At 42.8% G+C, this 27,889-nt stretch overlaps 1 protein-coding gene across 1 annotated transcript in view; it reads right to left on the reverse strand.

The window, feature by feature from the left end:
* The window catches only part of ptpn11a (protein tyrosine phosphatase non-receptor type 11a), a 42,012-nt gene extending 31,840 nt beyond the window's left edge, over window positions 1-10,172 (reverse strand). The window contains exons 1-3 of the mRNA XM_052032140.1: window positions 9,979-10,172; window positions 5,986-6,108; window positions 4,278-4,472 (exon numbers count right to left, since the gene is read on the reverse strand). Coding sequence (XP_051888100.1) covers window positions 4,278-4,472; window positions 5,986-6,108; window positions 9,979-9,992 — 332 coding nt within the window. The 5' untranslated portion in view covers window positions 9,993-10,172. The remainder of the gene's footprint in view (window positions 1-4,277; window positions 4,473-5,985; window positions 6,109-9,978) is intronic.
* Window positions 10,173-27,889: the final 17,717 nt, after the last annotated feature.

Genomic DNA, 27,889 nt, shown 5'->3' on the forward strand with positions numbered 1-27,889 from the left:
AGTACTTCACTGGCAAGGCATGAACAGCCAGGAGGACATAGGGAAGGCCAAGTCCAATGGGGTCTTTCTGACAGAAATGCTTGGAACAGTTTTGTCATAACCATCAGAGCCAAGCACCAGAGCTCTTGGTACCACCTCAATCCAGAGTGTCACTTGGTAGATTATAAATTGTCTGAGCAAGGGACCGCAAGGATGTCTGCACTACCCGTGCCACGACGTACCAGACTGTAGCCTAATTCACTCCGATCCCAAAACACCAACATCAGAGATGTTGCCGCAGAAAATAAGTTCAAGGATCCCACAAAGGCAGCTCTTCTTAGACAGAATCAACAGATCGCTTGTGAGGCACTAAACCAATAGGAGCATTCACAGATGAATTACCTTGAGGTTCAGCCTAAATGGACTGGACAGAGTAGATGTGGCTAAGCTGTTTCCCTTGGTGGGTGAGTCCAGGACTAGAGGGCACAATCTTAGAATTAGAGGGTACCCGTTTAGAACAGAAATGAGTGAGGAATTTCTTTAGCCAGAGGGTAGTGAATTTATGGAATTCTTTGACACATACAGCTGTGGAGGCCCAATCATTCGGGGCATACAAGGAGGAGATTGATAGGCATCTAATTAGTCAAGGTATCAAGGGATATGGGGAAAAGGCTGGAAATTGGGGCTAGATAGGAATAGCTTAGTTTAGCTCATGGAGCAGACTCTATGGGCCAAATGGCCTACTTCTGCTCCTTTGTCTTGTGAATTGTGAAGGGACTCCTTTACCAAGGAGAACTAGGACTGTTTTAATGAAAATGAGCAAGAAACAGGAGCTAAATAAAAGCCTCTCCTGGAAAAGAAACAACTCTACAAAACCTGAAGGTCAAGGTCCTGCTGAAAACCAGTGCTCTAAAGAACAAATGGCATGGGAAAGTTTAGAGGCCCAAGAACTCACTAATAGCCTGTCAAGGCCATCTACGATCCAAACATGCAAGGGCTCATCCCACTGAGAGCCAAGAATGGAAGTGAACTTAAAGGACAGATGTGCCTGTGATGCTGCTGTAAATAAGTTTTTCATTGCACCTATGCATACAACAATAAACTCTACTTTGACAGTCAACCATCAGCAAAAGGAACTGTTTGAAGATCTCAACTACACCCTGAAGTGAGCACTCTATCGACCCACCTTACCTCTATGCCTTTTGACAAGAAGTCAAAAGGACAACAAAAAAGAAACAAGGTCTCAGGAACAGACTGTATTGCTGGTGAAGCTCTTAAACTCAGCAGTAAGGAGCTTTAGTCACAAATCCACAACCTTAACATTCACATCTGGGAACAATTGGAGATGCCAGAGGACCTCAGAAATGCTGTAATCGTGACCATCTTCGAGGAAGGAGACAAATCTAACTGCAATAACTACAGAAGGATTTCCATACTGTCCACCACAGACATTGCCAGGATCCTTAACCATGTCCTGTCAATGGCCAAAAAACTGCTTCCCAAATTGCAGTGTGGATTCCATCCACCTAGAGACACAGTGGATGTGATCTTCACTGTGTGAAAACTTCCAGAGGAATGCAGGAAGCAGCACCAGCCAGCATAGGTAGCCTTTCTCAACCTCTCTAAGGCCTTTGACTCTCTAAAATCCAGCTGCCACCAATTTATGTTTGCTTCATGACAGCATGGAAGTCATGATCCTAACCAATGGGTGCACGACACAGTTAATCTCATTGAATATAGGTTTCCAAGCAAGGCTGCGCAAGGGGATGCTGCTGGGCTTGTGTGCTCTAATGCATGGATTTGAGGTTATCGCTACCATCCTAAAAGCTTTCCCTCAATCTTTCTTACTGCAGTGCTGCACCTAACCTCCAACTGACTTCCTGGTGGAGTTGAGCTAATGGAAACCGTTCAAACTATGTTGCCTTTACTCCAACACCAGGGTCACCCTGACCTCAGCAGTTGAGCTGCAGTGTGTGCAGCCAATGCTCATATTTGCACGTGTTTGAAAAGTGAGCTTCAAATCATAGTTAACTCATTCACTGAAGCACATGAAAGGTTGGATCTTACAACTCAACATCTACAAAACAAAAGGTCCTCTACCAACCTGACCCCACTGTACAACACTGCCCTCCAACAATAAAAGCTCACGGAGGGACCCTGGAAAATATGTAGCACTTCCCATATCTCAGAAGCTACTTTTGGACTGATAAAGTTTACAACCATATTTAGTGCACCAGCATAGCTTTTAGATGACCGAGGAAAAGAGTGTTCAACATTTCAAACAAAACATAAAACTTATGGTCAACTAGGCAGCAATAACTCCTGCCCTTCTATATGCTTGAGACATGGGACTATGTATATCAGGCATTTTTTGGCACAAGAAAAATACCAAAACACCATGTCCACAAAATCCTCTAATCTCACAGAAAATGCAAGCAAACCTATGTCAATATCCTCTCTAATGCTCTCTACTGAGGCCCTAGGTACATTCAGTCAGCTCTACAAGGCTTTCCATGTTGTTTGCAAGCCGAACACGGGATGCCTTTTTGTTTAACAAGTGATGTCGTGGGAAGGGGTTGTCAGGTGGACGGAGAAAAAAGAAATTAAGGATGTTTGCAAAGCCTCCTTGAGGAAATGCAATATCCCCAGCACTCCAAATGGAAAAAGAGCTTTTAGGATGGTGTCAAGGACCTCAAATCCATACATCGGAACACACAAGCCCAGCAACATCACCCCTCTAACTGCCCACCCACCCATCGAGCATCTCCCGTGTTATTTGGGAGAGAGTCTACAGTTCCCCCATTAGGATCATTAGTTATTTCAGAACCAGAGGGGAAACAAGTCATCCTCAATCATGAGGGACTTTCTCAGAACTTCATTTGCCCGAAGCATTTAATCATATGAAAGACATGATATATATGCAAGGTTATATCCCCCTTTCTATTTTGGTCTTGTGTTTGACTTTAGATCCAGTTGAGACCAAGGAGATAAATGTCTCTCTCTCTCTGCTGGCTACAAGGTTTGCCTACAAGTTTAGGACCATTCCAACCTCAAGTACCAAAAGGAAACATAACACTGATTAAAGATCCCAGAGTTCCCTTAAAGTTAACTGCTGTGGAAATGAAGCAGTGCCACTCACAGTGGGGTTGCTCTTCAAACATTTCCCAGTGCTCTCATTCTTTGTCACCATGACCGGAGTGGGGAACATATGCATTTACTATTCTTTGTTGGGCTACAGCCGAGCTCACTCATTTAACTGAGCAACTGACAAACACAGATGTTATGTGAAGGAGCGACAAGTGCTCTCAATTCCTCACTGCCTTACTACCCCTCACAGCCTCTTTGCCAAGTGGGCATTCACTGATGGGAATGTAGGTGTGCTATGAGAGCTCTCGATAACCATGATTCTAACAACACTTGGGAAGCTCAACATCATCCAGAACGAAGCAGTTCAATTAACTGGTACCATCTTTGACAGTCACTCCCTCTATTGCACCACCCGAGGCTGCACTACATATCGATAATGAAATCCCAGCAACTCAGCAGGGTTTCCTCTACAACACCTCCCAAATCCACAACCTTTACCACCTAGCGGCACAAAGGCAGCAGGCATACAGGAACAGCACCACATGCAGGTTCCACTGCAATTCCCAGATTGCCCTGACCTGGTAAGTTATCCAGGTTTCCTCATTGTTTCAGAGTGAAAATCCTGGAGCTCTCTCTCCAACAGCACTGTGAGAAAATATTCACCCATCAAGTAGTTCGGGAAGGCAGCTCACTACCACCTTCAAGGGCAATTAGAGATGAGTGATTAGGGAAATGCTGGGTTTCTTCGCCAAACCTCTCAGCTTTTAAGAAACATCTTAAAGGAAGAAAAAGAGATCACTTTTGACCTAACATTTGGCCACTTTAACCACTTAAGATATTAGAGCAAAGTCAGTTTTAGTGTGGTAAAGCTCCTGTAAAAACAGTTAAAAATACCACATAACTTCCAGTTGCTGTTGATGAATCAACACCGTTAGGGTAAATAATACCTCTCCCCTAACCACCTGTGTACGTGCTACTTTTGGTTATAACTCTTTTTTAGTGGCAAATTATAATTCACTCCCTCATACCTGAAAAGGGTTACTTCAGCTGACCTTATACAGATTGGCAAAATAATCTGTGTAAGCATTCCAGACTGAAAAGCATTTCGCACTAGAGTAAGGTTCAATTTTAGCTTCCCCCAGTTACCACCAGAGCCTTCAAGGGCAACAAAACTGTTTTTGTGCAGGGTTCAATGTCAGTTTCTGGCTCACCTCTCAGAGGTAGGATCCGCACAGTTCAGTGGATATTTCAGTTCAATGACGTCACCATTCTTCTCCTTGAGCTGCCCATGGTGCTCCATGTAGTACTGCACCAGTTCAGCCAGCGTAGCAAACTTCTCCCCGCCATACAAATCATAGTAATCGCCTGTATTCTGAATTTTAATGTGCGTAACAGCCCCGTTTCGTCTGTCAGAGATTAAAACAAAGTACGTCACTTTACATCATAACCAGATAATTTGGCACGGTAGTGTAGTGGCTAGCGTAACGCTATTACAGTGGCAGTGACCCGGGTTCAATTCCACCGTCATAAGGGGTTTATACGTTCTCCCCGTGTCTGTGTGGGTTTCCTCTGGGTGCTCCGGTTTCCTCCCACATTCCAAAAGACGTATGGGTTAGGAAGTTGTGGGCATGCTATGTTGGTGCCGGAAGCATGGCAACACTTGCGGGCTGCTCCCACTACATTCCCACACTGCGTTGGTTGTTAACACAAAAAGACGCATTTCACTGTGTGTTTCAAGGTACATGTGACTAATAAATAAATATTATTAATATATTACTTAAAATCTACCTTTTATTCTCCTCTGTCTACACCATGAAGTGTTTTTTTTCTTGTTTCCAATCCTGAGGCCTTGCTTCTCCCTATCTCTGTACTTCCTCCTGCTGCACAATACAGTGCCTTGGCCAACATTTACATCACAATCACATATTAGCTTGGTACTGCTCATAACTCTGCTTGAAGGACTCTGTTATACACAAGTTTGCTGCCAGATGCACCTCTTTGAAAGAATGAGCAAGACTTCAAATAACTTGCTGGCTATGAAAACTTTGCTGTATGCTTTCTTTAAAGGTAATATACACAGGAGCACTGCAAGGAAGTGTTGGAACAGTCAACATATTTTAAAAGGGAAAGTACTTTATTCTGAAATATAACTAGGTCTCTGAAGTGACTGCAAAGCATATAAAATTCCCAGAATATTTTCAAAATATATTCTTAACATTTAAGGCTACATTTAATGTCCAATTCTTGTTGCTGTGGAGAATGTCTATAGAACCATTAGGAATGGTGTGCAACTGCAAAGAGCTTTTGAACAATGCAGATTAAACTTGCATGCAGAGAAGACTAGGTGGAGCTGTAAATTTTCCTGCACTCACAAATCTCCCCCGAAGCTTATTAATGAACCAGCTTTATAGTAATCGTTTTATTTATTTATTTATTTATTTGCGGCATTGGCTACAAATTACCAAATTGATTAAGTTCAACTTTATGATAGAATTTCAGCTCTCAGCCTCCAGGCTGCTGATTCAGAAATGTCATACTACCTTATTTTTAATTATTTCAAATGCTCATTTGACACCTTCCTGTGGCTTTCTCGAGTCACTTCAGATAACTTTTGCATGTCTGGACCCACATTCAGTGGTAATAGCCTCAGCTAATTAACTGGTCAACTGCTTGTGTACCCCACCCATTGATAGTATGTGGCACACATCATGGAAATTAATAACCATCCTGAGGCTGGCAACACATTGCATTTAATTCAAACACCCACAGCTGGGATGAAAACCTCATTCCTCTTCAACTAATAATTAATAGCATTCCGATAACCTACACCAGTAGGCAAGGAAACATTTGTGTAGCATCAATGCTACCTTCCTTACTCACAGATGATACCTGGTTTGTACACAAACATCCCTCACTTACCTCACTGAAAGTGTGAAGTCACCTGGATTGCTCTTGCTTGGTCTGGCCAAGAAACTTCCATCAACCCCTCTGGTCAATAGCAAGTTCTCTGCTTCCACTCCAGTTATATTGGGGTGAAACCACCTAGAAAAAAAGCAAGCCATCTGGGAACCATTTTCATCTTTTCAAACACACAGTGCACTGCATTGTCTGGCTCTATCCAAGACAACAATTTCAGATATTTTACCATTAATTCTCACCCTCATGCAGGTTTCACTTTAAACTTAGTCCAATGAAAATTACACAATGTTAGATAATTTAACACAATCACTATTCCCCAAAAAGCCCTAATTCCCATGACTGAAATGAATCTTAAATATTCCGATAATTATTTTCTGTTTTCTTTTCCCAAAATCAGTTTTTTGATCAATTATTCATCAAAAAATTCCAACATATTCACACTAGTGATATAGGCCCTTCAACCCAACCTAACAATCAACTTACCTAGAAACAAAAAAAAAATGTAGTCTTACATGTGGAGTGAATTTTATAATATTGCCTTCTAGTTCCCCCACAACAAAATACATACAAATATTTACATTAACCTACCCCCTTCAATAGGCTCAGAACCCCAGACGATCACTCAAGCTTTCAGAAGTTAACAACAGTTTCAGTCAAACATGCATTATTGCATCTTACAGTAGTCTTGTAAGGAACTTCAGGCTTAGTTCCACTGTGAATAAATTCACTGAGCCAACCTAAGTGGCAATCAGATTTGATTAGTTATTACTATACCAATAAGAAATCTTAGCTGTATTTCCACTAGCTAAAATTGGTCTCAGTACCCTGGATAACTAAACTGAAATCCTCAAGAGTTCATGTACCCAAGGCTTTTGTTAACATCTACTGGTGGTACTTGGTCATAATGCTCCCAACTATTGAATTTTCACTGTCAAAATACCCTCTTGGTCTTGCAGCAAAAATAAGTTTCACCTGCTCAATTTGTCTTATGCACCCTCTCTTAAAGCTCTCCTACAAATGTGCAGCTATTATTTCTGTTCAGTGGTGTGACCGTGCCCTTTCATTTGAGACATGGATGCCTCTGGCAAAGCCTGCAATTACTGCTCACCCCCTATTGGAAAGGGAAAGTAGCAGGAGTGGGCCATCAGGTCTGCTCCACCATTCAACACCATTATGACTGATCATCCAATTCAGTACCCTCTTCCTGTACCTCTTGATCCCTTTGCTATGAAGAAATATATCTTTATTTTCTTCAATATGTTTAATTACATGGACGCCACTGAGGTTCACCACCCTCCAGGTGAAGAAATTTCTCCTGATCTTAGTTCTAGATAACATAACCCATAAGCCAAGGCTGTGACCCCTAGTTTTGGACTCCTCGATCATTGAGAACATCCTCCCTGCAGTTACTCTGTTTAGTATTGTTAGACTTTTATAGAATTCTCTCATTGTTCTAAACTCCAGTGAAGGTAGGCCTAATCAGCCCAATTCCTCCTTGTACATCAGTCCCATCATCCCAGAAATTAGCCTGGTAAACTTTTGTTGCATTCCCTCAATGGCAGGACTTCCTTCTTCACAAAGCAACCAAAACCGCACACAGAAACTCCAGATGCGGCCTCAAAGCCCTTTAAAGCTATAGCAAGATATAATGACTCAAATCCTTTTTCAATAAGAACAAACATGCCATTTGGAGACAGTTACGAGTTAATCATATTGCTGTGGGTCTACAGAAATAGATAGGATTTTATGACAATCTGCTGGTTTTACAGTTAGCATGACCAATAAGTTTTCAATTTTGTAATTATTACATTAACTGAATTTAAATTGAACAGCTGTCATGATGGGTTTTGAATTCATGCTTCTGGATTGCTGATCTAGTAACAATAACTGCAGTACTGCACTCCTTTATATAAAGTAAAGCAATTACTATTTTGTTCAGAGTCTCTACTCTTCCAAGTCACACCATCATTGTTTGTCAGAGCTTTTCCCCTCACACAAGGATCCACTGAATGGCATCTCTTCACAATGACATGTAGATGCTGCATCTACTCAGTCATCTCACCACATACTTGCAGTATCATCTCTTTTTGTACTGGCATTCTCCCCAGCAATGTCCAAATATCATATCAGATCTTAGTAACCGTGGATGAGTATTATACCAAATTTACAGAAATATACAAATGCAGAAAGCTGAATCAAGCCCACAACTTCCACTCAAAAATGTCTGCAATCAAAGTTCTGCCTAATTGTCTAATAGATTCTGTGGCAGTTCATCATAACCACAGAATGCTTTCAAGCAGCAAAAATAGACATTTCATCCTGATACATGCAGAAAGGGAGTAAAATATCCAAGAAATGAATGGGAAATTGTTTTACTTCCAGGTCCAAACTCCATAAACACTCCAGTGGCCTGGTTACTTTTTTTTAGAAGAAATGTCAGATTTTGCTTCCTAGAAATACTGCATTTACGATGAGTACAATTAACTTTGTCTCTTAGTCCAATACATTATCATGCTGCAAACTTTCATCCAGTTTAAGTTTGAAGAGGCACAGCTGGCAAGATACTTACAGCTCTCAACAACATACTGACTGGCCTTCAGGGCCAAAGGAGGAAAGAAAGATCCTTCAAACTGTTGGTCTCACTGAAGTCTTGTTAACTTTCTATTTTTGCCTTCTAGTCCCAGATTAAGCTATATAAGCCTCTTACAACCCATCCTATCCACTAGCACCAGGTATTATAATGACTGATCATGCTTTATTTCAATCTTCTTTCCACCACTCATCTCATCATACAATTTAAGCCCTGGAATCATTCTTGCTCCTCTTCTCTGCAATCTAGCCTGTTAATCTACATCCTTTGTTGAAAAGTGAACCAATGTTCTATTTGAAATAGCTAAGCAGTTTTTCAGGTAAACAAAAACTACTCGATATACATGGCCTTGACTACTGAACGCAAAAAGCATTTGAATAACTGCCACGGTAACTGGGCATATACAGCAACTTCCAAAAATGTTACTTACAAATCTTTGCCCTTTCTACAGCCTTAAGTTAACAGATCACTTCAACAGTTATTTTCTTATATCAAGTACATTTTTACATTATTTCAATGAAATCTAGTTTGGTTTACATGCTCAGAATACTTGCCTATCAGTTACCCACATTACTATTCCTGTGACACATATCAATAGTGCTATAAACTGTTAAAACAGCAACCTCCATGTAATTTGTGAATTTCAAGCTTTGGAACAAAGCACGTTTTAGAAGGGATCCCTCTCACTTTCTCAAACAGAGGCACTTCCTCCACTTCACATCTTTTGGTATTTGTGTCTCTGTGATACTGCACTCTTTCCTGTCCCCAGGTGCAATAAATGTATACAGCCACCACTTAATGCACAGCTGCTTTTTGTGCTGCAAGACACATCAACTTGAGGTTTACTGGGTTGATTTATCTGACAAAATAAGCAAAACTGAGATGACAAAATTTGTATGCAATGGCTGGTTACAGCTCGAATGTCTTGCCAGGCATAGTAGTGGAGGCAGAATCGATTATGGCTTAAAAAAAAGTTGGATAAGCAGTTAAAAGAATTTGCAGGGTTTTATGAGGAGTGGGAATAGCTGGATTACTCGTGGAGATAGACCATGACAATAAACTCGATTTGACTTGGGCTAAATGGCCTCCTTCCGTGCTGTTACTTTCCTACAGTCACTCACCAGTGGTGTAGGGTAAGTGTTGAACGCAGCAGACCCTGTTTGACACATCACTTGCAGATTCAGGGATATGGAAACCCGAGCTCCGTGAAAGGAGACTTTGCTTCCAGGGACTGCACACTGAGGGCAGTCCCTCCACCCAATCTTTAGCAGGGCCAGTACAGACGAGTGAGACCCGGTCCCCCTGCTTGTGTATCCTCCCTCACCCTCTCTCTGGCTTCCCTTGACCCCGAGGCCTGGCGCCGGCTCCCTCCCCGTCCCCACCACCCACCCAGCCCGGCTCACCTTCGCGATGTCATGGTGATCCTCGGCGGACCCGCGCTGCGCTCTGCCGGGGCTGACACGCTCGGATCAGCGACCCTCCGTCACTCCGTGAGTCAGTCCGCCCGGGATCCGCTGTCTGCACCAGGCCGCTGGCCCGCCCGCCTGCCCGGCGCTTTCCCCCCCCCCACCCCAGCTCGGCCAACGAATACCGCAGAGCTGCGGCGCGGAGGGAAAGACGTCAGCACGGCCCCGCCCCCTAGCGGGGCAGCGGCGCGGGAAACGGGCGTCATCGTCCTTCTCCGCGCTCGAAGATGACGCGACGGAGTCCTCCTTCTGGTAAATGGCTCACATGGGTTTGACGGAAGAGTTTGGGAACGGACGGCGGGGGCGTTTCCTGGCCGCTGAGTCACAAGATCTCAACGCCCATAAACAAGCTCAAGGGCCGGTCTGGACCTGGAGCAGCACACACAAAATGCAGGAGGAACTCAGCAGGCCAGGCAGCATCTATGGATCTCCTTATAGAACATTACAGCGCGGTACAGGCCCTTCGGCCCACAATGTTGTGCTGACATTTTATCCTGCTCTAAGATCTATCTAACCCTTTCCTCCCACATAGCCCCCTATTTCTCTATCATTCATATGTCTATCTAAGAGTGTCTAAAATGTCCCTGATGTATCTGCCCCCACAACCTCTGCCAGCAGTGTGTTCCACACACCCACCACTCTCTGTGTAAAAAAACTTACCCCTGACATCCCCCTTATACCTTCCTCCAATCACCTTAAAACTATGTCCCCTCTTATTAGCCATTGTCGCCCTGGGAAAAAGTTGCTGACTTTCCACTCGATCTATGCCTCTTATCATCTTGTACACCTCTATCAAGTCACCTCTCATCCCCCTTCTCTCCAAAGAGAAAAGCCCCAGCTCACTCAATCTAATCAGATTAGCAATTACTCAAGGGATCTTGTAGTTTACTCCTGCTCCTAATTCATATGTTCTTAAAAATCAAAGAATTGGTTTACAAATCAGTGCAGATTACAAATGAATTTCTTTTACTTTCTTACTCTTTGGATTGCACAGCATTTATAAGAGATTGAGAAAATACAGTCTAGGGAGAAAAAAATTGCCTGCCCCAAGATTTCATGAACCATATTGAATGTTAGAGTCATGGAGTCATAGAAAGATAAAATGTGGAAACAGGTCCTTCAGCCCACCGTAGTTAGCGCCAAACATCAAGCACCATAATTATACTGAACTAACCCATTTTATTCACTCCCCATTCCCATCAACTCCCCAACCCAGATTCAACCACTAATCTATACACAATAAGATCTTTTTATTAGTCATATGTACATTGAAACACACAGTGAAATGCATCTTTTGCGTAGAGTGTTCTGGGGGCAGCCAGCAAGTGTTGCCATGCTTCCGGTGCCAACATGGCATGCCCACAACTTCCTAACCTGTACGTCACTGGAATGCGGGAGGAAACTGGAGCACCCGGAGGAAACCCATGCAGATACGGGGAGAACGTACAAGCTCCTTACACACAGCGGCCGGATTTGAACCCGAGTCGCTGGCACTGTAAAGCGTTATGCTAACCGCTACACAACAGTCGACGTTTCAGGCTGAGACCCTTCAGCAGGACTGCATGAAGGACCAGTCCTGATGAAGGGTCTCGACCCGAAACGTCGACTGTTTATTTCCCTCCATAGATGCTGCCTGACCTGCTGAGTTCCTCCAGCACTTTTTGTGTGTGTTGCTCCCGATTCCAGCATCTGCAGAATCTCTTGTGAACCTGGGGCATGAGTGAGGGAGGGCAGCACTTAGCGGCGTTTGGACCTGGAAGTAAAACAAATTTCCATTCATTTGTTAGATAGTTCACTCCCTTTCCGCATGCATCCGGATGAAATGTCTGTTTTGGTTTCTTGGAAATATTGTCTGTGGTTATGATGAGCTACCACAGAATCTATTAGGCAGAAGTTTGATCGCAGACATTTTTGAGTGGAAGTTGTGGGGTTGATTCAACTTTCTGCATTTATACACTTCTGTAAATTTGATACAATACTCACCCACAGTTACTAGTGTGGAGGAAGATGGATCTTCTCCAGTCCTGTAGATTCTGAGGTAGCTGATGATCCCAAGGGGTGATCCACAGACTCTAGCATGGATGGGACTGGCACTTGGGCAGGTATTTGGGGTGATGGTCTGTGCTTTCCACCATTATGAGCTGATCCCAGTAGATCTTCTTATTACATTTTTTATAAATGTTTAACTCATAAATCTCAATTCTAAGTCTGTCAGAATCACTTAACAGTGTTCTCAAGATGAATTCTTGATCTCCCTATCTACCTCGTGGTGGCCCTTGCATTTATTTGTTTACCTGCACAACACGCTCTCTGTAACTGCTACACAATATTCTGCATTCAGTTTTCTGTGTACTATCTCAATGTACTTATGTATGACATGATCTTCCTGGATGGCACACAAACAAAAGTTTTTCACTGTATCAGGGTACAAGTGACAACAATAAACCAATACCAATTTCCATTGGATATCTTCTCCATTTTGGACCCAAGGACATGCTAGGGATTTCCGCAAGTTGGTCAAGATGTTTCCAGGATGCTTTGAGAATAATTTTGCATAATTTCCTGTTTCTTTTTGCTAACATCTTATCTTTATGGAGTTCAAAGTATAGTACTGTTTCACAGGAGTTGTGTTGGGTCTGCGAATGATATGGCTGCATATTGGAGCCAATTGGGTGAAGCTTTTGGGGGAGGCATGACCTATTCGCTAAGGATGGGTTGCACCTAAACTCTAAAGGTTCCAATATCTTGGCGGGAATGTTTAATTTAGTTGTAGGGGAGGGTTTAAACTGATCTGGCAGGGGGATGGAAACCAGGATGTTAGGTTACAAGATGCTAAGGTAAAGGAGGAAGTTTATAGAAACAAGTCCAATGAGGATGGCAAGAAGGACAGGCAGGTGAGAAGTCAGGATAATTTGCTGAGTAATAGAAGTACAACAAGTCAGGATGTTAGGATACAGAATGTTAGGATAGGGGATGAGGTATATAGGAACATGTCTAAGGTAGTATGTAGTGAAGATGGTAAGAAGGATAGACAGGTGGAAAGCCAGGATAATCTGCTGAACAGTAGAAGTACAACAAAATTAATAGCAGATACCGGACTAAACGTACTATATTTAAATGCACGTAGCATTAGGAATAAAGTAGATGACCTAGTGGCACAACTACAGGTTAATAAATACGACATTGTGGCAATCACCGAGTCATGGCTTTATGATGGATGTGATTGGGAACTGAATGTCCAGGGGTACACAGTGTATAGGAAGGATAGGCGGGCAGGCAGAGGGGGAGGTGTGGCCATGATGGTTAGTAGTGATATAAAATCAATAGAAAGGAAGGATATTGGGTCAGAGGAGGTGGAATCCTTGTGGGTGGAGCTAAGAAATAGCAAGGGTAAAAGGACAATAGTAGCAGTCATATATAGGCCCCCTAATAGCAGTCAGCAAGTGGACGATAAGTTGCAGTTTGAGATAGAAAAAGCGTGCCAGAGTGACAATGTGAAGATAATTATGGGGGATTTTAACATGAAGGTGGACTGGGAAATCCAGAATGGCAGTAGTACTCAGGAGAGGGAGTTTGTGGAATGTCTAAGGGACGTTTTTCTAGAGCAACTTGTTGAAGAGCCCACCAGGGGATCGGCTGTTTTGGATTGGGTGCTGTGTAATGAACCGGAGGTGATTAGGGAACTAAAGGTAAAGGAACCACTGGGAACCAGTGATCACAATATGATTGAGTTCAGTTTCAAGTTTGAGAAGGAGAAGCTGATAACTGGTGTATCGATATTTCAGTGGAACAAAGGAAATTACAATGGTATGAGAGAGGAGTTGGCCCTAATTGATTGGAAGAGTAAGCTGGCTGGAGGGACGGCAGAGGAAAAATGGAAGGAATTTCTACAGGAAATAAGGAAATTGCAGGATAGATATATTCCAAGAAAAAAGGTTTTGAATGGAAAAAAGGCACAAATGTGGATAACGAGAGAGGTGAAGGCTAAAATAAAAGCAAAAGGGGCGGCGTACAAAGAAGCAAAAATTAGTGGGAAAACAGAAGACTGGGAAGCTTTTAAAAACCTGCAGAGAGAAACTAAGAAGGTCATTAGGAAAGAAAAGATGAATTATGAAAGGAAGTTGGCGGATAACATTCGAAAGGATACTAAGAGTTTTTTTAAATACATTAGGTGTAAAAGAGAGACACGGGTTGATATAGGACCAATTGATAAACGGTGCAGGAGCTATTATAATGGACGATAGAGTGATGGCAGAGGAATTGAATGAATATTTTGCATCGGTCTTCACCGCGGAGGACATCAGCAATGTGCCGGTTAGTCAGGAGTCTCACAAAATGGAACTGAGTTCAGTTAAGATTACTAGGGAGAAGGTGCTAGGAAAACTAAATGGGCTAAAGACTGATAAGTCTCCCGGACCAGATGAGGTACATCCCCGGGTTCTGAAGGAGATGGCTTTAGAGATAGCGGAGGCATTGGCGATAATTTTCCAGAAATCGATAGATTCCGGCATGGTTCCGGAGGACTGGAGGGTCGCAAATGTAGTTCTGTTGTATAAGAAAGGTGGGAGGCAGCATAAAGGAAATTACAGACCTATTACAGACATGGTTTTCTGAAGGGAAGGTCCTGCCTGACCAACCTATTGGAGTTTTTGGAAAAAATCACAGGTAGGGTGGATAAGGGAGAGGCGGTAGATGTTGTGCATTTAGACTTTCAAAAGGCCTTTGATAAGGTGCCTCACAAGAGACTGATTAATAAAATGAGAGGTCATGGAATTACGGGTAGGATAACAGAATGGGTGGAGCATTGGCTGGTTGACAGGAAGCAAAGAGTGGAAATAAAAGGATCTCATTCTGGTTGGTTACCAGTTACTAGTGGTGTGCTGCAGGGGTCGGTGTTGGGACCGCTCCTTTTTACCTTGTACATTAACGATTTGGATGATGGAATAAATGGTTTCGTGGCTAAGTTTGCGGATGACACCAAGATAGGGGGAGGAGTAGGGAGTATTGAAGAGATAGGAAGGTTGCAGAGGGACCTAGACAGTTTAGGAGAATGGGCAAGGAAATGGCAGATGAGATTCAATGTAGAGAAGTGTGCAGTTGTACACTTTGAAAGCAGAAATAAGCGGGCAGATTATTATCTAGGAGGAGAGAAAATCCGAAGCACAGAAGTACAAAGGGACTTGGGGGTACTCGTGCAGGATACCTTAAAGGTTAACCACCAGGTCGGATCGGTGGTAAAGAAAGCGAATGCTATTTTGGCATTCATTTCGAGAGATATAGTGTATAAAAGTAAGGAAGTGTTGATGAGGCTCTACGGGGCACTAATGAGGCCTCATTTGGAATATTGTGCGCAGTTTTGGGCCCCACATCTTAGGAAGGATGTGCTGACGTTGGAGACGGTTCAGAGGAGATTTACGAGGATGATTCCAGGAATGAAAGGGCTTACGTATGAGGAGCGTTTGTCGGCTCTTGGACTGTACTCACTGGAGTACGGAAGAATGAGAGGGGACCTCATAGCGACATTTAAAATATTGATAGGAAAGGACAGAGTAAATGTGGCTAGGCTGTTTCCCTTGGTGGGTGAGTCCAGGACCAGAGGGCACAATCTTAGAATTAGAGGGTACAGTTTCAAAACAGAGATGAGGAAAAATTTCTTCAGCCAGAGGGTGGTGAATTTGTGGAACTCCTTGCCACATACAGCAGTGGAGGCCAGATCAGTGGGGGTGTTCAAGGAGGAGATAGATAGATATCTAAATAGTCAGGATATCAAGGGATATGGGGATAAGGCTGGAAATTGGGATTAGAATAGGTTTTTTTTCTTTTTTTTTCTTCTTCTTCCCCCATTCCCCATTTCTCATTTCTATTTCCCTTTCCTTGGAGCAGACTCGATGGGCCGAATGGCCTGCTTCTGCTCCCTTGTCTTGTGATCTTGTGAAGCTGGAGCCTCAATGTTGACCTGGGAGATTTGTTTATCTTGACAATGAATTTGAAGGATTTTGTGGAGACAACATTGACACTACCACTCTAGCGCTTTAAAGTATCTTTGAAGTCTCTGCGTCAGAAATGTGTAGAGAATGGGATCACTACTGTCTGGTGAACCATGAGCTTTTGCAGGGTTTGAGATCTTGATCTTCAAACATGTTTCATTGGAGGGTCAAAGGCTGTGCTAGCATATTGAAGGTGATAGCGAATGTCTTCCTTCAGTGAGAGATGGCTCCTGAGATATGGGAAGTGGTCCACCTTCTCCAGAGTCTTGTTGTAGATCTTTATTGTCAAGGTGCTGTGCAGCAAGGAGAGAAAAAGGGGAGAAAGGTACAAAGCATGGCCTTCATTCTGCTGTCAACCTTTGTGTGGGGCTGCATCAAGATGTACGAAGACTCTGGATACTCAAATACCAAGTGTCATTATGCGTTAATGTTTTATCTGTCCCCTCTGTTCTGAAAGATAGGTCTGACCATGTAGCCTCAGGATGTTCTGTCAGTGAATTGCTGGATCTCCTGCATTCTTATGCAGGATTTCGTGGTAGTCCAGGCACTGTGAAGCACTGTCTGAGAAGAGTTTGCTTTGCAGGATTTTTAAGACCTCATTGTTGACTTTCTTACAGCGGCATTTTTGGGGTCAGACTGATGGTGATAACATATTAGGCAGTGGTTGGATCAACAGTCATCAATACCTGCCATGGCACAGGTGACATGGACATCCTTGTGGTTCCTCGCTCGAGCAGTGATATGATCTAACAGGTGTCAGTGCCCGGATCAGGGATGTTGCAAAAATGTCTTGCCCTCGCCTGCCTGACAAAATAGGGTATGGGTGACAGATAATGCTGTGCTCCAAGCATTTTGACAGGAGAAGATCTGCATTAGAGTTAGCTCTTCCTTACTAATCAGTTTTTCCAGAAGTTTGAAATTGCCAGGAGGATCAGTTTTCCCCCATTTAGGATACAGTCTAGGGATTTTTTTCAGAAAAACCCTAGACTGAGTAAAAGTCCTTGACTACGTCCCTGCCGTCCAGGATTTGGACATATGCATTGATAACTGCAGTGCCATGAGATGTTAACTCATCCTATACAGGGAATTGAATGAGATACAGGACTAGCTCATCCTCGATGGTGAAGCTCACCATGTGAAGATTGCTTTCCTCTTCCTGTGCTATCAGTACCTGCCATTTGCTGCCTGCCTGTCTCTCTCAGGCAAGGATGTTGATGTCAGAGCATCGGGATTCCTGGGCTATCAATCCAAAGTTGCATTCAGGTCTACCTTTGTTGGGGATATTTACGAGGGTCCCGTCATTCCAGTCTGGAACTTCATATCGCGGAGTCAAAATTGGCTGTACCACTGTTGGATAAAGTGCCACACTGTGAGGGGAGGTACTGCGTGGCCAGAGGAGGGACTGAACGGCCAGAGGAGGTACCACACAACCAAGGGAGCTGTTGGTCTATCAAAGGATCTGCTGTGCTGCCTGAGGATGCACTGAACTGCCGGAGGAGCTGCTGTTCTCCCAGAGGAAGTGTGACATGGCCAGAAAGTTTGGAAAGTTAGGCACCACATGGCCAGAGGATGTTTTGCATCGCCAGGAGAGCAGTGGATCTGTTGGAGGTTGCGCTGCCCTGTTAAGCAGTCACCTAACTTTTCAGACAAGATGTTAACCAGAGGAGTCTTTGTCTTTTCAGCTGGATGTAAAAGATGCATTGTCCTGTGTGTCCTGCACAGCCGACCAATCATTTTGAGACTGTGATCCCCAGTTCTAGATGTCCCAACCAACAGAAGCATCAACTCTGCATCTACTTTGTCACGCTCCATAAGAATTTTGTACATTTTAGTGAAATACCTCTCATTGCTATAAATTCTAGAGACGATAGGGTCAGTAGGTTTAATCTATATTTTTAAGACAATCCTCCTTAACCTGAGGATCTAGTGACCAGATCTGTGTAATATTCCATATGTAGTCTTACCAGGCCCTTGTATGATTGAACCAGGACATCGGTAATCTTTTATTCAAATCCTCTTCCAATGAAAACCAATGTACTGTTTGCCTTCCTGATTGTTTGTTGTACCTGTGGGTTAACTTTCATGGAGTCATAGCACAGAATAGGCCGTTTGACCTGCCATGTCCATGCCAACCATCAAGTACATCTCTATACTAACCCCATTTACCAGCAATTGTCCTAAATCTGCTTATACCTTGGCGATTCAAGAGCATTAGATGCCAGATTGTAATCACCCTCTGGCTGAAAAAAAATCCTACCTCACATCCCCTCTAAACCTCTCACTCCTCACCTTAAATCTGTGCCCTCTGGTTACAGATATCACTGCAATGGGAAAAAGTTTCTTACTATCTATCCTATCCATGCCTTTCATAATTATGTACAGTATACCTTTATCAGATCCCTCTTCAGCCTCTTCTGCTCTTAGGAAAACAAACCCTGCCTATCCATTCTTTCCTCATAATTGAAATATTCCAAATTGAGCAACATCCTGGTGAATCTCCTGCACCCTCTCCAGTGCAATCACCTTCTTCCTGTAGTGTGCAAACCAAAACTGAAAACTAGTATTCCAGCTTTGGCCTAACCAATGTTTTATAAAGTTATGGAGACACACGAGACTGTAGATGCTGGAATCTGGATCAACAAACAAGATACTAGAGGAACTCAGTGAGTCAGGCAGCATCTGTGGGGGGAAATGGACAGTTGACATTTTGGGTGGAGACCCTTCATCTGGATTGAAAGAGGGGAGTTAGTATAAAGAGGTGAGGGGAGGGGTGGAGCAAGAGCTGGCAGGTGATAGGTGGATCCAGGTGAGGAGGGGTGATAGGCAGATGGAGGAAGGAAGGGTGGAGATAATGACAGAGGCTGGGAGGTGATAGGTGGAGGCAACAAAGAGCTGTAGATGACTGAAAGGAAAGGAAGGCGGGGCATGGAATCAAATAAGGGAGGTGGGGTGGGTAGATGGGAACATTGAGGGGAGGGGACCCAGTGGGAGGAGTGTGTGGGTGACGGGCAGATAGAGTGGGTGGAGGAGGGGAAAGAAATGGTGATTTCGGGGCTGGGGTGAGTGTGGGAGGAACTGGGTAGATCAGGAGGAGAGAGAAATGGGACAGAGGGGGAACTGTTTACCTGAAATTGGAGAATTCAATGTTCATGCCATCAGGTTGTAGACGACCCAGGCAGAATATGAGCTGTTGTTCCTTTAGTTTGCATAACACATTTATTAGAAATTCTACTTTCTTTCACCACCACATTCATTCTAGAGCTACAGTTCAGCACTATTTCCAGAATGTTTTCTGTGCCTTACATAAACACTGACACAAAATATTTGTTTAATTTCTCAGCTTTTTCCTTACTCTCCAGAATAATTTTTCAGCCCTCATTATTTAAGGAATCCACATCCATTGTAGCTAATCATTTCCTTTTTACATTCCTATAGATGGTCTTATTATCTGTTTTTATGTTTCTCACTAACTTACTTTCATATTCTACTTTCTCTTTATTCTCCCTTTGGTGTATTCTGAAATTTTCCCAATCCTCAAGCTTACTGCTTTTTTTAAACAATACTATACCCCCTTTCCCTCGATCCATTACTGTCTTTAACTTCTCTTTATAGTCATGAGTGCACCACTTTTCCTTTTTTTTTTACTTTAAAGGGAATATATATTACTTGTAAATTATGTATTAATTTATTAAACTTTAACAATTGCTTGAGGGGGTAAAATCTTTTACATCCACCTTAAAGAGATCTTGGTTTAATGTCTCACCTGAAAAGTTTTACCTCTGATGGTATAGCACTCCCTTAGAAACCTGAGAAGGAGGTTGTTGGTTTATGCTACATAGCAGATACTTAAATACATAGCCATAATTGATCCAACAACCTCCTCAGAGACTAGCTTGGTACCACTGAGGGAAAGGCTAACCCCCAAGGTCAAATAGTCAAGTTGCATGCAATAGCACTGGATTTAACCAGCTTTAACATGCCACCATAATGTTAAAGCTGATTTTAGGTACAAACAGTTTCCAATAATAGTCTCCAATAATTCTTATTGACTTATGGGATTCCCAATGTGCCTGCATCATCACTAGGATTTTTCCAGCTTTATATGCATAAATTCAACTTTTTGGATGCAATTTACCACTTTCAAGATTCACACATGGTTCAATTGTGAGTGTATCATACACTCTAAAGCTTCATTCATCATTTAAAGGAAGATAGTTAACATCTGACTGGTCATTTACGGCAATCATGGTTGGCTATTCAAGCACCTCCCAAGCTCCTGGACTTTGTTTTAACCCACAGTGCATAACCTTTGCTGCATTTAGCAGCTTAAATACTCATGCAGTGGAGGCCTTGGTAATCACACCTATGAGAATTTTTATTAATGGAGAAAATGACATTGTGATGATTGGCCACACAGTGGGTTGGGAACCTTGCCCAAAGTGGCACACACATGCCCATCAATGTATATCCTCTCCCTAGCCAATCTTCAGAAACAGTATATGGTATCTAGAACTCTCTGAAGAACAAATTTTCCTCTGGCTCAGATCTTTAAAGGCAGTCAAGTTGGAAAAACATGACCTGCTCAGGAAAAACCTGATGCCAGGTTCTCTTGCCAAGACTACTCTCTCCATTGAGGTCAAGTCACTCCCTCATATCTTACTACCTTTCACAAGAGCACCTTCCTCAGAAATGGCAATGGTAACTAGAGTGAGAGGAATTAAATTTCATGAAGGGCAAAATAGCCAGCTGCTGGGACTCAGATGCAGTCACTGGTAGAATAACATTGCACCAATGCCATTAAACCCTCACAACTCTACCATTTAGGTATAATCCCAAGTGCGAAGGCATCATTCAAACAAGGAATGGTATGGACTAATGTCATGAGGCTTGCATTCATTTATTATACTTTCTAGATGAGGCACAGCAATGAATGTAAATATGCCAGCAGATGTCATCACATTGTCAGTTACATTGAGCTGATAACAGGTGCAATCACAAAAAATAATAATGATCTTTTAACCTGTGGTTATGTTTTAACAGAAATTCATAACCTTGCTGCGTGAATTTAAAGTAAGTCGATGATCTATATTAAATACTCCAGTGGCCTTAGCATCTTCCAAACTGTATGTGGGATCACAGTTTCTGGCACTATGTCAAAGTCAAAGTCATATACATAAGTACACGTATGCAGAGGCGCAATGAAAAACTTACCTGCAGCAGCATCACAGGCACATGGCATCATATAAGCAGCATTCACAAGAAATATATAAATTAAACATAAATTATACACAATTTTTACAAGAAAAAAACACAATTAGAACAAAAAAAACAAAGTCCATTTTCGTGCAAAGTGATCAGAGTGGTCATAGTGTTGCTAAACTGTAGTGGTGATTAGGGTTTTGCCAGTTGGTTCAAGAACTGAATGGTTGAAGAGAAGTAGCTGCTCTTGAACCCGGTGGTGTGGGACTTCAGGCTTCTGTACCTCCTGCCCGATGGTAGCTGAGAGAAGGTGGCATGGCCCAGATGGTGGGGATCTTCGATGATGGATGTTGCCTTCTTGAGGCAGTGCCTTCTGCAGATACTACCAATAGTGGGGAGGGATGTGCCCGTGATGTATTGGGCAGAGTCCACTACTCTCTGCAGCTTCTTACATTCCTGTGCATTCGAATTGATGTACCAGACCATGATGCAACCAGTCAGGACACTTTCAACAGTACATCTGTAAAAGTTTGTTGCCATATCCCGTGTGTAGCTGCAGTCTCCCTTCTGAAAGGCTGCTCCCCATCAGTTGGAGTATGAATAGATAACCTTAAAGATTCGTGTGAAACTCTTGCCCATGAGAGATTGGCTTTAGGCTGATACCCAGTGCCAAATGAGGGAACAGCCTGGGATTGCTGACTATGGGGCACAGATGAGCCCGAGAGTTCATTGTGCCAGGCGACTTGGAGCCAGTTTGAGGGACTTATCAATATCCTGAACCTGAACACCAGGTGACCTGTCTGAGGACTGGGTAGATCATGGTGTGATAGTCAGATAGCACTTAGACCACACCATTAACCATCGCTGAGCCCGAATCCAGACTCCATATTCTGGTGCTGCATAAATACAAGCTGTCGTTGTTGGAACCAGATTTAATTTTATTTATTTTGTTTAGTATTTGCAAGTATTCCAAGAGTCATAGAGTCATACAGCATGGAAACAGGCCCTTTGGCCTAACTGGTCCATGCCGACCAAGATTCCCATCTAAGCTGGACCCATTTGCCCACGTTTGGCCCATATCCCTCTAAACCTTTCCTATCAATGTGCCTGTCCAAGTGCCTTTTCAAATGTTGTTAATGTACCTGCCGCAACCACTTCCTCTGACAGTTCATTCCATATACTGACTGCCCTCTGGGTGAAAAAGTTGCCCTTCAGGTTCCTATTAAATCTCTCCCCTCACACCTTAAACCTATGCCCTCTAGTTCTTGTTTCCCCAACCCTGGGAAGAATAGTGTGTGTGTTCACCCTATCTATGCCTTTCATGATTTTATACACCTCTTTAAGATCACCCCTCATTCTCCTACAGTCCAATGAAAAAAGTCCCAACCTGCTCAAATTCTTTCCATAACTCAGTTCCCCGAGTCCTCAGCCTCATAAATCTTCTCTGCACTCTTTCCAGATAAGCAGTGGGATTCTGTGTGATTATATGTTGCTCTCAGTCACTGTTGAGCTCACTCAGCAAACACTCATCCACAATGTGTGTTTTGCCTGGACAACAACTGGTGGCTGACTGCAGAACAACCTTGCCCACTGCAGAAATGATTGAGGAAGGCCCGTTGACTAGATGGCAGCTGTGAATCTGGGTCTGTGACAAGGAACAAGTTAGTGGCTAAAGTCTGGAATTCACTACAGTGGATTGTGGCGGCTGGATCATTGGAGGTGTTTAAATAGGAGATAAATACATTTAGAAAGATCAAGGAACTGAGGGCTGTGGGGAACTGGCACAGAAAAGGAAATGTGGCCTAGGGCAGATCATCCACGATCATATTGAATAGCAGGACAGGCTGGTGGCCTACTCCTGCTTTCTCGACAATTCCTTTCCTCCCACAGATGATGCTTGACCCATTGAGTTCCTCTAGCAGATTGTTTGTTCCTCTTGTTTTCTTGTATTCTTGTGTCAGTCTTCCTGCCACATGGTCTTGTCTGATTCAATAACAAAGTTCAAAAATGGAACAGTATTAATATTTAAATGAGGAATGTTTGCATGACTATGAGGGAAAGGGGCAAGAGAAACCAACTGTTGTATCAGTCTTTCAACAAACCAGCATGAACCTTGTGGGCCAAGTGCCCCGCTGTATCATTCTGTGATTCTATCTGATTTGCTTCACGAGAAGTAGAGCTGAAATTCGTCATTTGACCTGAAGGTGGTGTTAGTGCCTCTCTAAAAGACTTGCACCCTCTGGTATCTCAGATGGAGGTGGGCTGGAAAGAATTGTGGTATTTTGCAAAATTTCAGCAGATGTTGGCATAGAAAATAGTTTATAAATCATAATGAGAAAGTTCAGACTCTGATTCATTTAAAGGGGAACCTAAAAAAAAGCTCTGAACAATTTGTATTTAAAAGGGAAACAGTTCTTTTTGGGTAAGTACTTTCAAACTGAAGAACTTCCCCATTCTCTATAAAATATGCAAATTAAAAACATAGGGTAATTTTGACCTTCACTGAGTGTAAAATGGATGGGTCAGATCCACCTCTCATCAGGAGAAGCATGGAAAAGGCAACTCATTCAAGTTCAGGGTTACCTATTGTTTCACACCAGTCCAGCCTTGAAGATTTAATTGCATCAGTTCTAGCTCAGCTGTCATGAGAGCTTAGCCAAATGGAAAGTACAGAATTGAGGGAGAAATTTGACTTGAGTGGCCAGGAATAAATATTTGTGTAAGTATTGACTGTGGTTGTGCAGGCTGTTCACAGTTTAAGAATGCCCAACATATGGACATCTCTACATAAGAATGAGCTCCCATTATATTAAATTCAGAAGGCTTACATACATACATTCATTCCTATGAGCAACAGAACTAACTTCCCCTCCCTCTTCAGTTTAAGTAATTGTTTTTTCTTATCAGTTTGATATGTTGTTGGTGCCATTCATTACAATACTGTGGAGGTATGGTTACCATATCAAGTGATTGTTACGTATTTTCCAACTTATGGACACAATTTATTCTGGTCACCTCACTACAGGAAGGATGTCGAGGCTTTAGGGAGGGTGCAGAGGAGGTTTACCAGGATGCTGCCTGGATTAGAGGGCATGTGCTATCAGGAGAGGCTGGACAAACTTGGGCTCTTTTCTCTGGAGCGGCGGAGGCTGAGGGGTGATCTGTTGTATAAAATTATGAGGAGCATAGATAGGGTGGACAAGCAACATCTTTTCCCCATTATTGAGAGATCCAATACCAGAGAGCATGCATTTAAGGTGAGGGGGGTAAGTTCAGAACAGACATGAGGGGTACGTTTTTTACTGAGAGAGTGGTGGATGCCTGGAATGCATTGCCTGATAGTGTGGTGGAGGCAAATTCATTGGGGGCTTTTAAGAGGTGCTTGGATGGGCACATGAATGAGAAGAAAATAGAGGGATATGGGCATTCTGTAGGTAGGAGGGAATAGCTATGTCGGCACAACATTGCGAGCTGAAGGGCCTGTTCTGTGCTGTACTGTTCTATGTTCTAATTGACTTATGGATGTCTGTAAAAACAGGACCTGCTTGTTACCCAGGGACGGCATGCACTCAGTTCTGTACGTTTGGATCCTTTGAGCTGACTCTGTACAGGTGTGGACGACTTCAGCCGTTTATCACATATGTTTAGTGCTGGAGACCATAGACACATGCTTCCTCATAAGGTGCTAATCTGTGGAGACTTATTTCCTCAATAGATTCCACACCTTTGTTAATGACATCCTTCTAGCCAATCATGACGTATCATTTCAGCCATAGACATGAGCTCTCCCCCGTGAACTGTGTAGATTTCAATCTAGATTTAAAGACTATTTACCTTAGCAGTCAAAGTCACAAGTGAAGTACTCCGTAAGTGCACTCATTCTTCCTCAGCATGCTCTGTGCTCTTTGAAACGATCACCAAGACACCTCCCAACCCATTCCTTTGTAAATAAAAAACAGAAAATGCTGGAAATACTCGCCAGGTCAATTGGCATCAGTGAAAAGAGAATCAGAGTTAATGTTTGAGTTTGATGACCTTTCATCAGAAATTCTGAATTTTGCTCCATTTTTCCACTTTCCTGGGCTGCCATACTTTGGACTCTCCCTGACTTTAAGGGGAGGCACATTTACCGTTTTGCATAGATCCACATTCAGGCCTTATTGATTGGCATAATTCACAGATATGTTTGAATGTGTACACTGACAATACTTCACTATTTCTCATGAACTGTCTCTATGCTGTCTCTTCCTTGACTGGCCTCTAGTCGTTGGGGAACTGCAGTCCCTTCTTACTGAACATAAGGAAGACCAAGGTCCTTTTACAAACTCTGTACCCTTTCCAATGATGTCACCCCTTCCTGTCCATTTTTGCAGGCAGTTGTCGCAGGCTGAATGAGATTCTTTGCATTTTTAGTGTCTTGTTTGACCCCATGCTGACCTGGCCAAATATCCCTTCCATTACTGAGCTTGCTTTTTTCTACTTCCATAACAATACCCACATCCAGCCACATTCCATCATCTTGAGGCTGAAACCCTCACTTGTGCTCTTATCACCTTCAGACCAGACTATTACACTTGCCCTGCTTTTACAGAGCCCTGCTGGATTTCAGAGCCTATCATCTTTCAAATTCTTATCCTCATGCTAAGTTCAAGTCCCTTCATTGTCCATCCCTGTGGCCATAACCAGATGCAAACTCTTTATTTCTCCACAGGTGACTTGCCAAATATTCCCAGCATTTTCTCTTTATATTTCAGTTGCAACTTCTTTTCCAGGCTCATTACTCCTCTGACTCTGACATCTAAGCCTTCCCTCCACCCCTGCAGCCTTGCTGAACAGTGCCTCGGACCAACAGTCCAGACCATCCCCTGCTGCCGTTTTTCTCCCATAAAGGCCCTCTGTAAGTGAGGGATTAATAAAGAAAAAAGATGGCGGAAAGAAACAGACAAGTGGGCTAGTGCTTTTGACTGTGTCTTTGTGGTTGATAGGAGAATTTTCCTCAGCTCTGCATTCTAAAGGTGAAAATTTCATAACTCCAGTGTAAAATAAAATGATAGAAGCCCAAGACACTCAATAGGTGAAGAAACTTGTGGCACTGCGGCACAAAACTTGTGGCAAAAGTGTTAGCATTGCAGTTTCATTTTAACTTTGCTAAGAAAATATTATGTCTGAAAAGTTAATGCCTTTCTTCCTACCCACTCCCTGCCCCGCCAATGCTGACTCATTTGCTGAGTCTTCAAGCATTTTCTTCTTTTGGATTTCCAGCATCCATGGTGGTTTTAGTCAGGCAATGTTGGCAGCTCTGGTAAAGGGGTCTAGTCATGCTCTTGAATGTCTCTTCCTTGTCATAACTTAAGCTCAGATACTGCCAATGTGGACATTCCTGACTTCAGCACTGCATTTAGGGTTGGGTTGTACCTACAACTAAAACCATAAATCACACTTGTGCAATTATCTGTTTTCCCACGCAGCTAAGTATACCCTTCCCTGTAATTACTTCCCAGTGACTGATGAAAGCAAAGTGGTGTCTTGGACCACAACTCTGTGAAATAAAGCTCAGCTGGCCACATATAAACCATTCCAGTGCAAAGCACAGCTCTTGGAAAGTTCCAAACAAAAGACAGATTTAAAATATTCTTTTTGAGCATCTTGCATTTATTTGTCATTTTATCTGTAATCTCATTCAAAGAATCTTTCAGTCATTTAGAAGAAAGAGAGATGCTAACATCTTTCAGGATCTCCTGACAAGCCAGAGAATATTACAGCCAATGATGTACGTTTTGGAGCATTGCAACTCTTGCAAAATAGGAAACACAGCAGAGAATATGTGCACAGCAAACTCCCACCAGCCACAACAGCCAGATAATTTAATTGTATGATGTTGACTGAGGGATAAATATTGGACAAAGCACCATAGATAACGTTCATTCTCTTCTTCAAACTAGTACCATAGAACCATTCGCACCCCACCTGAGTGAGCAGACAGGGTCTCCATTTTGCATCTTATCCAAAGACAGCACCAACAACAGTGCAGCACTGCCCTGAAGTGTCTGCCTAAAGTTTTGTGTTCAAGTTTCTGGAGAAGGTCTAGAACTCAAAACCTTCTAATTTAGACCAACTGGGCCACAGATGACACTAAAAACTGTAATTTCTTTGACATTTTTAAATATCAGAACATATAAATTATATTGCAGTATTGATCCAAAAAGTTATCCCTGTTTCTCTCTCCACAGATGCAGCTTAACTTATTGGGCTCTTCCAGCAGTTTTGATTTTGATTTTGGATGGTAATTTCAGGTAACTGATTTTCTCTGTTTGTAGCAGAACCGTCTAGTCCTGTTGTAAGTTATCTGTTTGTAACATTAGCTCAGTTTTTCACTCTTCACTAATACCACCTGATCTGCTGGGCATTTCCTCCAGCTCTGACCTGTATTTCACAATTGTTCCACGTTGCTTTGTTTTCTCTCTCTCTCTAACTTCTCTCATTAATCTATCAACTAGATAGCTTCAGCGATATTTATCATCATGGCAACCCTGGCCACCTATCAGGGATTTCTCCTTTGTCCTATGACTGTCCCACTCTCCACTCTCTCCACAACTTAAAACTAACTTGTTTTCTCTTTTTCCCAGGTCTTCTGCCTGAAACTTTAACCCTGTTTCTCTTTC

This window comes from Pristis pectinata, chromosome 17 (genome assembly GCF_009764475.1).
Source record: "Pristis pectinata isolate sPriPec2 chromosome 17, sPriPec2.1.pri, whole genome shotgun sequence".
In the NCBI taxonomy this organism is placed as follows: Eukaryota; Metazoa; Chordata; class Chondrichthyes; order Rhinopristiformes; family Pristidae; genus Pristis; species Pristis pectinata.